Consider the following 16,789-nt stretch of genomic DNA (forward strand, 5'->3'; position numbering starts at 1 on the left):
GAATAGACTTAGGGAGAGAGAAACTTTTATTATAGGGACAGTTAATTTTAGGTGATTGGTTCTCTTTAAGTCTTTCCTGATATAGTTTATGCCTCACACCCTCCACCATTTGTGAAGCACATCTTTGGACCTGTTGGATCTCAAGACTGATATTATCCAATAAAACACAGTACCAGATTAAAAGAAACAAATATAACCACCACATACTAACCTCACCACATACTGACTAACACCGCCACATACTGACTAACACCGTCACATACTGACTAACACTGCGGCTGCTACTGAATAACATCAACTTTACACAGATCACTATCACCTCATCCAGTCATATAGCCCAGCTCTACACAGGCTCTTTATACCATATACATCACAGTGCAGATATATTTAGTGACTCACAGGGGACGTCTTCTCTGATCGTAGTTCTTCCCTTTTCATCTTCTTCTCCATCTGCCCTGGGCCATTATGAGAACGTCTCCGAGCCACATATCCACAGAATCTGCCAGACAGACATATTAGGTTCCTAACTCCATTAGGCATCATCCTCATCTCTCTACAAACTGCACATCAGTATTGGCCCTTTTACACCCTCATTTAGTGGGCAGGCTGACTCTATGTGATCCCCCTTATAGTATATGCCCCCTCTGTGTGGTCCACTATAAATACATGCCCTATTGCATACACCCCCTGTGTAGTCCCCCTTAAAGATGCCCCCCCCAATGTTTCCCCCTTATAGATGGCCCCCATGTAATCCCCCTTATAGATGGCCACCCTGTGTTGTCCGCCTGATAGATGGCCCCCCCATGTAAAAAAAGACAAATCTCCTAGAACACCATTCACACTAGGCAGAAGCACGTTGCTATGGCTGAAGTTACAAACACACAAAAACACAAAAAAGCTGTTGCATTTTTTTGTGTGTTTGCAACTTCAGCCATAGCAATGTGCTCCTGCCTAGTGTGAATGGTAGGGATGGTCCGAACCTGCCAAGGTTCAGGTTCGTATGAACCCGAACGCTCGGTAGCAGATTCCCGCTGTCTGCCCATAGTACAGTGTAGGACTGCCTTGTTTATGAGGCCACCGTAACGTGGTGGGGTAGTTTACACCATTTTCAAATGGTAACCAAGAGCCTCATTATTTTTGTGGACGTTTTTTTTGGCAGTTAGGGGACTGCTTTTAACTATTTTCATGTCTGTAGTGGGTCTGTATCTTGCCATTGCGGTGAGCTGTTGCATTTTTTTGTTTTTATCCCCCTCATAGATGGCCCCCATGTGTTGTCCCCCATGTTATCCCCCTTATAGATGGTCCCCCATGTATCCCCCATATAGATGCCCCCCATGTATCCCCCATATAGATGGCACCCATTTATTCCCCATATAGATGGCTCCCATGTTATCCCCCTTATAGATGGCCCCCATTATATCACATCTGTTGATTTAGATTGTGAGAGTTATAAAGACAGTGACAGTTTACATGTATTTTTCTTGGTTTAAAAAAAAAAATTGCCATATAGCAGGGATTTGTTGGGAAAATAAAACTTATACTCAACCCTCCAGTGGTCCTTGAACCAGCACCGCTGCTGCTCTGACATCGCCATAAACAGGACCACTGCAGCCGATCATTGTCCCTTACATACGTGCATACACAGTACGGGGTCACCGGGGCACGTCTGCCAGGATATCAGGCACATTGGCTTGGTATTGCCTGAGTTGATCATAAGTTTTGTTGTCCCTCTCACTTTCTTCCCCCTGTCAAACTCAATAGCTGCCCCATTACAGTCATGGACAGGTCAGGCTTGGTTCACACCATATTGGCGCTTGTCATAGATATCCAAGAACAGGTTGGCTACGTACTCTGTGGTACACAGCTGCCAGCGCCATTCATGCGTGTACATGGTCCTCTGGTGACCGCTCGGCCTCTTTCTGCAGGTGTACACTGATTTAACAGGACTCTGTAGAGCAGACTATTGGGTCAGTTTAAAGGGATTATCCAGTGCTACAGAAAAATGGCCACTTTCCTCCAGAGACAGCCCCATTTTTGTCTCCAGTTTGGGTGGGGTTTTGCTGCTCATTTCCATTGAAGTGAATAGAGCTTAATTGCAAACCGCACCTGAACTGGAGACAAGAGTCGTGTTGTCTCTGAAGGAAAGTGGCCATGTTTCTGTAGCACTGGATAACCCCTTTAAATTAGCAGATAACAGCAGAAATCCCCCTGGAGTGACTATGTTCAGGCTCTTGAAATGAATGGCAGTATAGACAGGTCAGCCTCCTGTGCTGTGTGAGCCGTATATCGGCCCACTGGATTTAAATAGAGAACCCCCGTAATTATTACGGCACAAAGTATAATAAAGTTTATTTCCTGAGGTAACTAAGCGGCTGCGCTCGGTATCCCGCCCGGGGCCCCAGTCACATGACCGTGGCCGGGAGTGCGGTTTTGGCTTCACGCCGCGCGTTGCTGGTGAAGTAAATAGAGGAATCAATGAGGTCGCGCGGCGTCCATCAGCCGGGTACCGGCGAGCTGTGATTGGCTGAGCGTTGCCATGGTGATGCAGCGTTGCCGGCGTGTGACCAGGCTGCCCGGCCATCTTTTGTGTGTCGGATTGTGTGGAATCGTTGAGTGGAAGGGGAGCGGAGGAGCGGGTGAGTGATCCTGGGGGGCAGCCATGTTCCCGTCACTGGGGAGGAGAGCGCATGAAGCCGCGTGCGGATGGATGGACTAGGTGTGGACTGGGGCCGAGCAGCGCTCCGGGCAGGAGGAAATGCACGAGACACAAAGAAGGCGCCGAGCTGGCAGACTGGAGGGGCAGAGGGGGATCGGGGCGGCGGGAGGAGAGCACAAAACTTAGGATGGAGAGAACAAAGGGGGGCGGGGAGATGGCGGCCACCTGGCGGGGGGAGGGGAGGCAGCAGAGGTTACAGGGCCAGTCACATGTCAGCCAGGGTGTGTCTGTGAGGGGCTCCCCGGGAGACCACCGCCCCTCCTACTGCCTATTGTTCTGGATGGAGAGGAGCCCCCCGTGTGCCGGCCATGTGTTACCGAGTGACGGAAAGTAGGTCACAAGCTGCAAATGGAGGAAGGAGGCCCCTGTGTAACCACTGCCACCTGGGGGGGGCCATGTCATAGCCAGGGGACTGCCTGGGGGTCATGGCAACACTGCCTGGAAGGAGTGGGTGGGGTTATCTCATGGATGGGGGGTAACTGATCAGTGGGGGGCCACAGAGCCATGTCATAGCCAGGGGGACTGCCTGGGGGTCATGGCAACACTGCCTGGAAGGAGTGGGTGGGGTTATCTCATGGATGGGGGGTAACTGATCAGTGGGGGGCCACAGAGCCATGTCATAGCCAGGGGGACTGCCTGGGGGTCATGGCAACACTGCCTGGAAGGAGTGGGTGGGGTTATCTCATGGATGGGGGGTAACTGATCAGTGGGGGGCCACAGAGCCATGTCATAGCCAGGGGGACTGCCTGGGGGTCATGGCAACACTGCCTGGAAGGAGTGGGAGGGGCTATCTCATGGATGGGGGTAACTAACTGATCAGTGGGGGGCCACAGAGCCATGTCATAGCCAGAGGGACTGCTTGGGGGTCATGGCAACACTGCCTGGAAGGAGTGGGAGGGGTTATCTCATGGATGGGGGTAACTAACTGATCAATGGGGGGCCATGTCATAGCCAGGGGACTGCCTGGGGGTCATGGCAACACTGCCTGGCAGGAGTGGGAGGGGTCATCTCATGGATGGGGGGGGTAACTGATCAGTGGGGGGCCACAGAGCCATGTCATAGCCAGGGGGACTGCCTGGGGGCATGACAACACTGCCTGGAAGGAGTGGGAGGGGTTACCTCATGGATGGGGTGGGGGTCCAGTGCTGGGACCTCCACCAGAACAGGTGAATGGCCCCCTGTGTGCTCGCCACCACTGCCATTGAGTAATATAGGCCAAACAGTGGTCTGATGTGCCCATAGCAAGAACTCACAGCTCAGCTTCCATGTTACCAGAGGACTGACCTCTATACTTGTGATTTTTGGGGGGTCTTGGCAGTCAGACCCCCACCCATCAGCTGCTTGTCTTCTATATCCCGTGAGAGGGAACCTGTTACATAGCAAATACAACTCAATCCGCAGGCAGCATGGTATACAGCAGGGGGGGATGACTAATATATTGTGGGGAAAGTTCCAGAATAACTTGTCTTGTATTTATGTAACTCTCCACTCATTCTCATCTGTAGTCATGTAGACGTCCTATCTGTGTGTATAGGCGAGCGTGTAGCGAGACCTGTAAGACGCCCACTTGACTTCTTTGCACAGTATAGCCCAAGGAGTCAAGTGAGTGTTTGACAGCTTTTTCTACTTACCCTGAAATATGCGTCAATCACTTGGACCGCCCCTGTGACCACTTAGTCCAGAGCAGAGATTTATTAGAATAGATAACAAGTCCTGGAACATCACCCACAAAGCTAAATATACACACACATATCCTCCTGCTCTGTAACATGATGCATGCAGATTGGGTGCATTTTTACTCTTACAGGTTCCCTTTAACCTCCTAATAATCGCCAATATACCTTTTTTCTACGGCAGCTCAGCAGTCATTGCATATAGAACAGGCCCAGGAGCTGAATCTGCATGATATGCAGCAGGTACCAGATGTATGTCACAGCTCTCACCTGCCTGCAGTTACTGAACAGACTTTGGTTTGATCCTGAAAGTTTAAAGGGGTATTCTCCCCAAAATTATTTTTGCATTAATACGTTGCCCACCCATAGCTTTCCATCTTGCCAATATCAATGTATTATGGTTTCTGCACAGTTTTGCTGTTATCTAGGTGCCCTCACCCCCACCAAACACGTAGAATCATCACATCTCAGTCCAACCCGACACCACTCCCTGCTCCTGGACCCCACCTTCCGTGTCGGCATCACGTTGCCTCCATCTCTTCAATAGGCTGGGTTAGCGCTTCTAACCCAGTCCACTGAAGTGAGGGAGGACAGTGAGAAGCTGACAGCTGCAGCTGTCTGCCTTTCTGACAGCAGCCCCCCGCCCACACACACACACTGTGTAACCCCATTCACACCACACCCCCCCCCACCTTGATCTCACCCCACTGTGTATCCCCCTCCCCGGAGCTCAACAGCACCGTGCATCCCCCACCCGCGGCTCACCATGTTTCCCCCCCCCCAACACACACACAGCATTATGTATGTAACCCCCCCCCCCCCCCCCCGTGTGAGCTCACCCGCACCGTGTATTGCCCCCTTTACCCGGTGGCCGCCCACAGCCCACGACGCTCCAGTGCGTGCGGCCCCCCAGTCCCACCCCCATGCGAACTCACCTGCGGCCCCTCTGCAGCCCCCCCACCTCTGGACGCCAACAGTGCAGCTCTGATGCATCTTCACCATCTTAGCTCTGCTGCATCATCAAGATCACCATCTCGGCTCTGCTACATCGCCATCATCAGGCATAAGCATTGCATGAAATGTAATGTAGTTTCCTATCTTGAATATAGACCATCTAGATCAGTGCTTCTCAATTCCAGTCCTCGGGCCTCACCAACAGGTCATGTTTTGAGGATTTCCTTAGTATTTCACAGGTGATATAATTATACTCAGGGAATCAGGTATTACCACAGCTGCTCTTTGTATGGGAAATCCGCAAAACATGACCTGTTGGTGAGGCCTGAGGACTGGAATTGAGAAGCACTGATCTAGACCATATAGACCAGAGAAACTTGTAACTCGGGAAAGGCAGCAGCTGGAAAGATGGGAGACGGCTCAAAATACTCAGGGGGACTTTATGAGTAAGACCAGCTAGGTTTGGAGGCATTTCCTTTTTTAGCTCACACATTGCTTAAATCGCCGAACGACTGTTCACATGGTACGATCTGTGATTTTTTTGCGTTTGCTGCGTTTACACGTACGATTATCGTTCGAATTCGACCATTATCGTGCGAATTCGCACGATAATCGCTCCGTGTAAACGCAGCATAAGGCTATGTTCACACAACGTATCTTTTCTATTAATCACGGCCGTTGTTGCAAATAATAGAAAAGATACATTGCATTAAAGTCAGAGAGAATCCCAACCGGAGTGTATACACGTGTCAGTTTTTTTATGTCAGGCATTTCCCTGTAATATATAAGTCCCCAAGTTTTTTTTTTTTTTGGAAACCCATTATATCTTCTATAGGTATTGTTACATAGTTTACCCAAGCTCCTGACAGGTAAATCTTGATATGAAGGGATTAATCCTCTGTACTGTTAGTGCTACAAAACTACACAGACTTTCTATCCTGATATCTGAGATCCATTGTGTGATATGTGTTTTGGGCCATCTCTCTTCCTTGGCCAGGCTCTCGGGTGACTAGCTTATTGCTTGTTGTGATGCAGCTGACCAATTGAAATGTTGCACTGAAATCAATGGGGCATTTATTGATTTCAATAGACTTACTAGTACTCCAGAGCACGAACAAGGGGCTCATTGCTCCAGCTAGAGAGGGAATCCCTATCCTGTTTCCTCAAATAACCTCATAGGGTGTTTACATTTGTATCTTCTCTGACATTTTTGTTTGACTGAAAGTGATATTCTCACCCTTAGGGTATGTCCACACTGAGTAATATTGCTGAAATTCCGTGGCAGAGCTCTCCGCCGCAGAATCCTGCCTGCTCTCCATGCCGATTTTACTCAGTGTGAACATACACTTACTCTATGTGTGGTTCTTCACACCATCCACAAGCTTAGATGCTGCACATTTAATATATATATCTGTATAACACTGGTCTGTATCTTCTTTATGCTCTAAAATCGCTTAAAGTGTCACTGTCATGAAATTTTTTTTTTGCAGAAATCAATAGTCCAGGCGATTTTAAGAAACTTTGTAATTGAGTTTATAAGCCGAAGAAATTTTTTTTATCATGAAAAAGTAGTTTGAAGCTCTCCCCCCTGTCTTTATTGTTCTCCTATGGAGAAAGGGAAAAGAGACACCAAAACATGACAACAAAGAGTCATTTAAAAGCTACATTACCTTCTGTCCTCTCTCCTCTGATGTCACCACTGACCTATGTGACTTTTGAAAAGCACTCTGAAAAGCTCCCCCGCTGAGTAATCCTTTGTTCTCTGTTTCTCCTCTGTCTCTTTTCCCCCTCCCCTCTCCATAACACAGACAGGACGCGTCTGATTGAGATTTCCTGATTCTAAGGAGTGGATGACAGAAAAGAGAGGAGGGGGGGACCTGGGAAAAGGCTTTTTAAATGCAGATAATGGCATATTTGCCTACTAAACCCAATTACAAAGTTTCTTAAAATCGCCTGGACTATTGATTTCTGCAAAAAAAAAAAAATTTAACGACAGTGACTTAATTTTATCAGTGGACAGTGTCACCTAGGCTAGACGAAGCCCCGCCTAGGTGACACTGTCCACCAAATGAAGCTGTCCATGAAATTAAGCGATTTTGATCCCGTTTTTTCTGGTCATGTTACGGATGTTGACATTCCTACTGTTCTTTGTTACAGTTCACGATTACGATTGCATTCTGTGCATTTACATCATTCCTTGTATTTACCCCTTCCCCCCAGAGGGACTTGCCGTCCCGAGTTCCCATTTGTATTGTATACTCTCTTTTCTTGTCTTTGAAAATAAAAAACTTTAAATTAAAAAAAAAAAAAAAGAAAGAAATTAAGCGATTTTAAAGACGAAGGAAGACCCAGACAAGAGTTATACATATATATATTGAATGTGCAGCATCGAATCACACAAAGATTAAGGGGGTGACAATCACTTTAAGGGTAGCTTCACATGTACCGCATTGCAGCAGATTTTCTGCTGCGGATTCGCAGCAAATTTGACTAAATTAAGGAACACAGCATAAAATATGCACCACTAAATCTGTTGCAGATCTGCAGCAGATTTAACAGTGCGGATTTAATGCTGTGTTCATTTATTTAGTCAAATCTGCTGCAAATCCGCAGCAGAAAATCTGCTGCAATACGGTACGTGTGAAGCTATTTACTGGGATATGTCAGAGGATGATGGTCTGTGTGTCTATGGCTTTGTTCAGACTGTGTTCAGTTGCAGGATTGCGTTTTTACTGTGTGCCTATGTATAGAAGGGTTGTCAAATATGCTTCCCTATACAGTAAAAAGTACAGTAGTGACCAAATTTAGGAAGCTGATAAGCCCGATAGAAGAGATGGGTTTTGAGGCCGCATTTGAAGCTTTGGGTATTGGAGATGAGTCTGTCTTTGTTGGGTAATGCTTTTCATGAACATCTATATGTTTTTGCCTCTGCGTCAGTCATTTACATTAGTTCTCTGTCAGTTCATATCATTCTCATAAATGGTTGAGTCATGTAATAAATACTTTTTCCTCTTCATTTTATGCTGAGTCTCAATTATAGACCAGACTTACATTTACATCTATTAGTAGCTGAGCCCCCCCCCATTGGATTATTATTTTTATCAAGGTTCTACACTGGACAGTGTTTAATTTAAAATGGACCTTTCACCCCCCCCGGGTCCCGCTTCTGGAGGTTGTCGGGTGACTGAGATATGAGCGCCCGAAGCCCGACGCGCGCGCTCCTCAGATGAGTCCAACGCTCATAGAGAATGACAGGCGAGTCCGACGCTCCGTCATTCTCTATGAGCGTTGGACTCATCTGAGGAGCGTGCGGGCCGGGCTTCGGGCGCTCATATCTCAGTCACCCGACCACCTCCAGAAGCAGGACCCGGCGGGATCAAGTGAGTATAGGGTGCTCCAGCGGGGGGTCGGGAGCCTGTCACCCCGGCACGGGGGGGTGACAGGTTCCCTTTAAAGTGTACCTGTCATGAGAAAAAACTTTTGACATGTTAGAGAGACATGATAAAAGTTTTTACCAGCCAGGGTTTGACCCTGATCGATCAGCAGAATGAGGTGCTGCGCAATCCGCTCCCTGCTGTATGTCTATGTGCCCCATTGACTTCCAGTATGTGGCCTTCTCCTCACGTGACCCAGAGACAGGAGAGAAGAGAGTAACTTTTTCCGGCTTGTTCTCTCGATCACGCACAGTCTGAACACTCAGACTTCAAACTGATTAAAGAGAACCTGTTACCCCAGGCAACCCTCTCCGAACCCACCCCACCCCTGGACAGGGCCCTGTATACATACCAGCTCCAGCGTATCTCGCTCCCAGAGCCGGTCCCGTCGCAGAGATCTAGCTGTCGGCTCAGCTGCATGCACAGTATGCAAATGAGCGAAGACAAGTCTGATGGCCAAAGGAAATCACTGATTATAATTATGTAAATAGAAAAACTGATCCAAAAAGATGCTCACAAATCCATCTGTTTTTTAATCAGTTTTTCAATGTTTTTCCCCATTAAACACATCCATTGAATGGACAGCAAAAATGCTGTGTGAACTCTGCCTTAGGGTCCTATTACACTAAGCAATTTTTTAACTACTAAAGATAAACGATTGCAAATTAAATTGTTTATCCTTAATCTAAAATCGTTCACCATATTACACAAAACGATAGTCGTTAGTTACGATTGTTACTATGATCGTTTACTGCATCTGATCCCAGCAAAACAATGAACAATGTGCAATTACACTGAACGTTTAGTGAACAAATGCGGAAATTAAGCGAACAAATGTAAAATTACAGCGAACGATTAACAATGATTTTAGGTTCAGATCTAAATCAACAATGAAAGACGCAAGAACAATTTTTCGATCGTTGCCTGAAATTACACAGAACAATTATCACTTAATTTCGAACGATATAATGATTTTTCTCACGATAATCGTCCCTTGTAATAGGGCCCTTAAACCCCTATTACACAGGGCGACTATGAGGAGCAAATGAGCGCTGTCAGCTACTACACGTGGCAGCACAAGAGGGTAAGTCTGAGGGGCAGCGGGGAGGTATGGGGGGGGGGGCTGCCCGGGTGACTGCTAGAATGTCTGGGCAGCCCATAGCATATAGCAACGGTCTGCTGCCGCTGCTGCTCTTCCACTGGGCGACGGCAGAAGATCGTTGCTATATGAGTTGTTGTCTTTCAACAATGTTGAAAGACAAACGACTGCAATGATTAGCCAACATCGTTCATATCGGCTGATCGTTGCCTATTACACGTGTAGCGGCTGATAATCGTTCCGTGTAATAGGGCCTTTAGTGATGAGTGACTCTTGAGCATGCTCTGGTTTGTCCGAACTCCAGAATGAGGAATTTGATTACTGAAGTTGTTGGATGCTTCCCTAAGGAGTCCTGGAAAACATGGATACAGCCTACGACCTATGGCTGTATTCATGTTTTCCAGGCAGACTTAGGGCTCCAGATTTGCTCTTCTCTAGACTTAGTCCATATGCTGAATGTATTCATAGACCCCTATTCCATTTTGGCCTCCACCCTCAGGATACCTTTTATTTTAAACAGTACAGTGCAGTAGCAGTAAACTGCACTTCCCTATATAGTGATTCACTGAGAAAAAAAATGCCATATGGCTAATGTTATTGAACATTCGTGGCTATGGGCAAAGTGTGCCACTTTATGGCCGGTACACCATACATCCGGAAATACGCCCTAGACTATAAAAGTTTTAGGCAGGTGTGGAAAAAAGTCTCCATAATACACTTCTGAAAAGAGTGTCCTAAGTGTTTATATTTTTTTTTATCAATTAACAAAATGCAAGGTGAACACAAGAGAAATCTAAATCAGATCAATATTTGGTCTGATCCCCATTTGCCTTCAAAACAGCATCAATTCTTCTAGATACATTTGCATGGTAATGATCATCATTTTCATATGAAACACAGAAAAACAGAAACAGCTTTATAAGGGCTTACAACAAGATTGAGGAACTGCCAGACTGCTGCCAAGGTGTTTGTGGAAGACAGTTTTATGTCACAGGTCACACAACATGGCAAGACTGAGCATAGAAACGAGAGACAAGATAGTTATTCTGCATCAGCAAGGTCTCTCCCAGACAAAGATATCAAAGCAGACTGGGGTTTCAAGATGTGCTGTACCGAATCTTTTGAAGAAGGATAAAAAAAAATAACGTTAAACGTTGAGGACCTTAGGCGCAGTGGTCGGCCAGGGAAACTTAGTGCACCAGATCAGATACACATCATACTTACTTCCTTTTCGAATTCAGAAGATGTCCAGCAATGCCATCAGCTCAGAACTGGCAGAAACCAGTGGGACCTAGGTACACCCATCAGAGGAGTTCATAGGAGTTTGTCCACAAGAGTTGTGTTTAAAAAAACTATACCTTTAATGTAAAAACCAGGCCCAGTGACTCAACTGTGCACAAAAACAGAAACTTTGGTTCGCCAATGGGCTGGAGAGCGTTAAAGTGACAATATACCTTCAATAATGGATGGTCGAACAATTGCACCATCTGGGAGGCATCGGATTGGCTGCAAATTTATTTTGCAGCAGGACAACAACCTCAGACATTAGGGCTGGGCGGTATAGCGCAAAAATACCGATACTGTCACTGGCGTCGGTTAACCAACTTCAACTTAGCCAGGACGGTATTTGCGGTATTTTTGTATTTCTATGTATTTTTATGTCCCTGCTCCCGTCCTGTCAGAGCGCCCCCGTACACACACAAGCGGCCCGGCACGAGCGCTGCACGCTATGTGCAGGAGCGCCGGTATCAGAGCGGGAGGTGGAGCAGCAGCAGGGCCCAGGTGAGAATGCGCCCTCCTCCCCCCGTCCGTCCGCGCACCTGTCCGCCCTACCCACCCGTCTGGTCCGAGGCCCCGTCCTGCCGCACCTGTCCCGTCCAAGCGCCCACCACCCGTCTGGTCCGGGGACTACAGGACAGCCACCGCCAAGTGCTGCTATGACATGGCCGCCTCCCTGCACACACAGGACATGTGCAGCGTTCGCCGGCCGGGTGGGGGGGGGGACCGGCACCAGTCCCGTCCGAACGCCCCCCCACACCCTGACGGCGAGCGCTGCACATGTTGTCCTATGTGTGCAGGGAGGCGGCCATGTCATAGCAGCACTTGGCGGTGACTGTCCTGTCATCCCCTCAATAAGAATACAGGATGGTAACTTAGGAGGAATGAATGGCTGGAGCAGGATAAGTTATAGGAGACACTGCTGTGTGTGGCATCCTGCCTGCTGCAGCCCATCCATTCCTCCTATGTTACAGTCTTATTTTCTTATTGAGGGGACTACAGGTCCCAGTATGCAGCTCCCTGTATAGTCATACACCCCTATCAGCCCCCCCCCCCGTATAGTCATACACCCCTATCGACCCCCCTGTATAGTCATACACCCCTTTCCGCCCCTCCCCCCCCGTATACTCCTACACCCCTATCAGCCCTCCCTGTATAGTCATACACCCCTGTCCGCCCCCCCTGTATAGTCATACACCCCTGTCCGCCCTCCCTGTATAGTCATACACCCATGTCCGCTCCCCCCTGTATAGTCATACACCCCTGTCCGCCCCCCCTGTATAGTCATACACCCCTGTCCGCCCTCCCTGTATAGTCATACACCCATGTCCGCTCCCCCCTGTATAGTCATACACCCCTGTCCACCCCCCCTGTATAGTCATACACCCCTATCAGCCCTCCCTGTATAGTCATACACCCCTATCAGCCCTCCCTGTATAGTCATACACCCCTATCAGCCCTCCCTGAATAGTCATACACCCCTATCCGCCCCCCCTGTATAGTTATACACCCCTGTCTGCCCCCCCTGTATAGTCATACACCCCTGTCCGCCCCCCTTTATAGTCATACACCCCTATCCGCTCCCCCCTGTATAGTCATACACCCCTGTCCGCCCCCCCCTGTATAGTCATACACCCCTGTCTGCTTCCCCCTGAATAGTCATACACCCCTGTCCGCCCCCCCTGTATAGTCACACACCCCTATCCGCCCCTCCCTATATAGTCATACACCCCTATCCACCGTCCCTATATAGTCATACACCCCTATCCGCCCCAACCCCGTATAGTCATACACCCCTATCCACCGTCCCCATATAGTCATACACCCCTATCCGCCCCCAACCCCGTATAGTCATACATCCCTATCCGCCCCCAACCCCGTATAGTCATACACCCCTGTCCGCTCCCCCCTGTATAGTCATACACCCCTGTCCGCTCCCCCCTGTATAGTCATACACCCCTGTCCGCTCCCCCCTGTATAGTCATACACCCTTGTCCGCTCCCCCCTGTATAGTCATACACCCCTGTCCGCTCCCCCCTGTATAGTCATACACCCCTGTCCGCTCCCCCCTGTATAGTCATACACCCCTGTCCGCCCCCCCTGTATAGTCATACAACCCTATCTGCCCCCCCGTTTAGCCATACACCCCTATCCACCCCCTACCCCTATGTGCCCCCTGTATAGTTATACACTTCTATCCCTATGTACTCCCATGTTTAGTAATACACCCCTATCCCTATCTACCTCCTGTACAGTAATACACCCCTATCCCCCCCCACCCCCCCATATAGTTATACACCCCATGTGACCCCCTGTGTATACACATCCTGTTGTGGCTTTATACCTGTATATACACGTCCAGGTCTCTGCTGAGACCCCCTAATAATGACAAATAATAATAATAGACTAACCACAGGTTGCTGCTCAGTGAGTTCTTTTTTACCTTTTTTTTAATCAAAATATCGCCAGTTTGGCATGGCAAGTGGGTGTGGTTTGCAAAAAGGGGCATGTCACAATTATAGTTGAATTATCATTACCGCGGCTACATGTGCGATAAACCGCGATATTAATTTAGGCCTTATTATTGCCCAGCCCTACCAGACATACAATGTCAGTAACTATCTTTACAAAAAGAAGAAGAAAAGTCCTGAAAGTGATGATTTGGCCCCAACAGAACCATGATCTTATCATTGTCTGGTCTTTCTGGAATTACAATACATGAAGTAAAATAGGGATATTGGTGGGGATCTACAGAAGTTTTCCCTGCCAAGTTCCTTCAATAACTGTGGAGAATTGTGAAGAACTGACGCTGTTCTGAAGGCAATTGTTGTTCACATCAGATATAGATCTTAGTTACATTTCTCCCCTATTCATTCACTTTGCATTTTGCTTACAGATATAAAATAAACTAAACCTTGGTACTGTAGGGATTTATGTGTATACCTTTTTCATTTGGACATGAACTATGTGGAGCTTGCATTTTGCGCCTTAAAAGTAGGATTACTCGGGTAGATGGCCGTGGTTATTGGGGAAAGTAAACTCTCTAGCCTCATAAAACCTGAAAGTCTTGTAATTGTTGAAAAATTGGGTTGAAATAATAAAACGGAGTTAAAAGAATATAGAAGGTCATTGTATAAATTTATTTGCACCTAGAAAAATCTTGTCTGTTAATGTTATGTATGTTTTCTCTGTTTCCGACTCAAAGGGGAGTAAAAGTATTGGTATACGCCTGAACAGAACCCCAAGCCATGGTGAAGATTTTTGTAGGTGGTGTATCACCATCTGCTTCCCCTGAAGAACTAAAGAAGCTCTTCGAGAGGTACGGCCAGGTAAATGAGTGTGATATCCTCAAAAACTATGCCTTTGTTCATATGGAACGTGAGCAAGATGCCCATCGTGCCATTGGTGAACTGCATAAACAAGAATTTTATGGTTCTCATCTCACTGTGGAATATGCAACATCAAAGATACGTAATGCTACCAAAATATATGTGGGCAATGTGTCAAGCCGAGCCACGACCTCCCAAGTAAAAGAATTGTTTGAAAAATTTGGCAAAGTTGTAGAATGTGACATTGTCAAAAATTATGCTTTTGTGCACATGGCCAAGGAGAGGGAAGCCATGGATGCCATCCTGCACCTTAATGACACTCCGCTGGAAGACCAGAAGATTTTTGTCACACTGTCCAAGAGCAATAATGCCCCAAAGAACTCCAAGCTATCTTCAGCAACTGTGGTGGCGGCTTCAACTGCACCTCCCCCACCTCCGCCCCCACCACCCCCTGCTTACTATTTCCACCGTGGACGCATACCACCACCCCCTGCTCCTTTTTCCCCATTTCCTCCTCGTTCATGGTATGAGAGGGAATACTATGAGAGGTACACATATGACTTCTACGACAGAAGTGGGCTTGGTGCTCGTGCTACTTATGACAGAGCCCTCACTCCAGCTGCCGTGGTGGCCGCAGCAGCAGCAACTCTGCCCACTACCCCTGTAGCAGCTGCTGCTCCTCCAACGCCACCATCCATCAATGCAGCCTTGGCTCCTGCAGCATACAGGGACAGAAGTCCTGTAGGGAGAAGAACGGCAGCAGCGGCAGCAGTCATGGCACAATATGCAGATCCGTATAGTGCATCTCAAGCCTACAGCCAGAGTTACAGCCAAGCCTACGCATCTGCATTCTCTCAGTATAGCTTGGGAGCAGCAGGTTACAGTCCCGCTGAGTACTACGAGAAATATGCTAATGGGTATGCAGGCCAGTACAGCCAAACTTACTAAGCCTCACCAATCCACCCACTCCTCTTTTCCCAGTCTGCTTCTTCCTTTACCCTCTACAGAGTTTACAAAGGAAGATGAGAGAAGTACATAAAAGTTATGTGACTGGTGGGATATAGTCCTCTGTCTACTCACAAGAAAAGGGATGCAGCAAATGGGAAAATGGTTCATGATAAATCTAGTCAATGAAATAATTCTTGTACTATACAAATTAGAGAAACTAAAATAATAGCACGTTTCTCCAGAGTAAGGACTTATTTTCAACAGGCAATTATCAAACAGTAATATATATTACACATAGTGTCTTTGTCTTTTTATTAGAAACATAGGATGGATTAGGCACCATGGCGCATGGGAAATACTACATAGGTTTTACATATGATTTACTAAGTTTGGTACTAACCAGGACTGAAGAACAGATGTTACACTCTTCATTTGGTAAGCATTATGCTACATCTGGGTAAACTACCTGAGATCCATATATAGAGCATGCTAGTACGCTGCTCGTAAATAATACCTTAGCATAGAATATTTCAGATTGTATAAAGCTAAAATTAGCACATAATAAAATTCTGGCTTATTTTTATATAAGACGCAAGGAATGTAAGAAAACATTTTGAACATCCATCTTGGATACAGCGAGGATTAGCTGGCTAAGGTCATATAATGCAATTTGTTTCTGCTATTTTACACTGAGATTATAGAATAATTGCAGCAATCATCAGGCCTGGTTTTACGATTAGAGATGAGCGAACTGGGTTCGAGTCCATCCGAACCCGAACGTACGGTATTTGATTAGCAGGGGCTGCTGAACTTGGATTAAGCTCTAAGGTTGTCTGGAAAACATGGATACAGCCAATGACTATATCCATGTTTTCCACATTGCCTTAGGGCTTTATCCAAGTTCAGCAGCCACCGCTAATCAAATGTTCGGATCGACTCGAGCATGCTCGAGGTTCGCTCATCTCTATTTACGATGCATCAGGTCAAATGGCTTATACATAATATATAAGTGATGTGGAAATGATGAGGTTTTTATTCATCCAAGTTGTGACATATGCCTAGTGCTAAATCTAGTTTAGCAACTCTATAGTAGTATTGACAAAACAAAAATCTAATGATTTCACTGTTGATTAAATTAAGGCCCTTTCACATGTGCCGAGGGCAGCTTTATAATGAGTGCCAATTGATGGACCACATGAACGATCACTGGATAATTTGTGGGGCCCTTACATTTCGTCATTATTAGCTGTACATCACCCATTGGCACGGGGCATTGTGCAGTTGATAAGGATATTTTAAAGCATTCCTATCAATAGTAAACTTTTGTCGTGTCCAAGGGACATGCTTGGATTTTTTTT

At 47.0% G+C, this 16,789-nt stretch overlaps 1 protein-coding gene across 2 annotated transcripts; it reads left to right on the forward strand.

Annotated features, from left to right (window-relative positions):
- The first annotated feature begins 2,535 nt into the window (after nt 1–2,535).
- LOC138789571 (RNA-binding protein 4B-like) lies at nt 2,536–15,736 on the forward strand. 2 transcript variants are annotated; one of them, XM_069968287.1, is made up of 2 exons: nt 2,536–2,636; nt 14,360–15,736. In XM_069968287.1, the coding sequence occupies exon 2, from the start codon at nt 14,403–14,405 to the stop codon at nt 15,429–15,431; it is 1,029 nt and encodes a 342-aa protein (XP_069824388.1). In that variant the 5' UTR covers nt 2,536–2,636; nt 14,360–14,402; the 3' UTR covers nt 15,432–15,736. The 2 variants fall into 2 exon arrangements, with proteins under 2 accessions (XP_069824388.1, XP_069824389.1); XM_069968288.1 differs by lacking the exon at nt 2,536–2,636 and adding an exon at nt 2,977–3,046.
- Nucleotides 15,737–16,789: the final 1,053 nt, after the last annotated feature.

Source organism: Dendropsophus ebraccatus, chromosome 4 (genome assembly GCF_027789765.1).
Source record: "Dendropsophus ebraccatus isolate aDenEbr1 chromosome 4, aDenEbr1.pat, whole genome shotgun sequence".
NCBI classification, from domain to species: Eukaryota; Metazoa; Chordata; class Amphibia; order Anura; family Hylidae; genus Dendropsophus; species Dendropsophus ebraccatus.

What these genes read in the sequence shown, in the direction of transcription:
- LOC138789571 (XM_069968287.1), top strand. Translation starts at nt 14,403, where the DNA reads ATGGTGAAGATTTTTGTAGGTGGTGTATCACCATCTGCTTCCCCTGAA.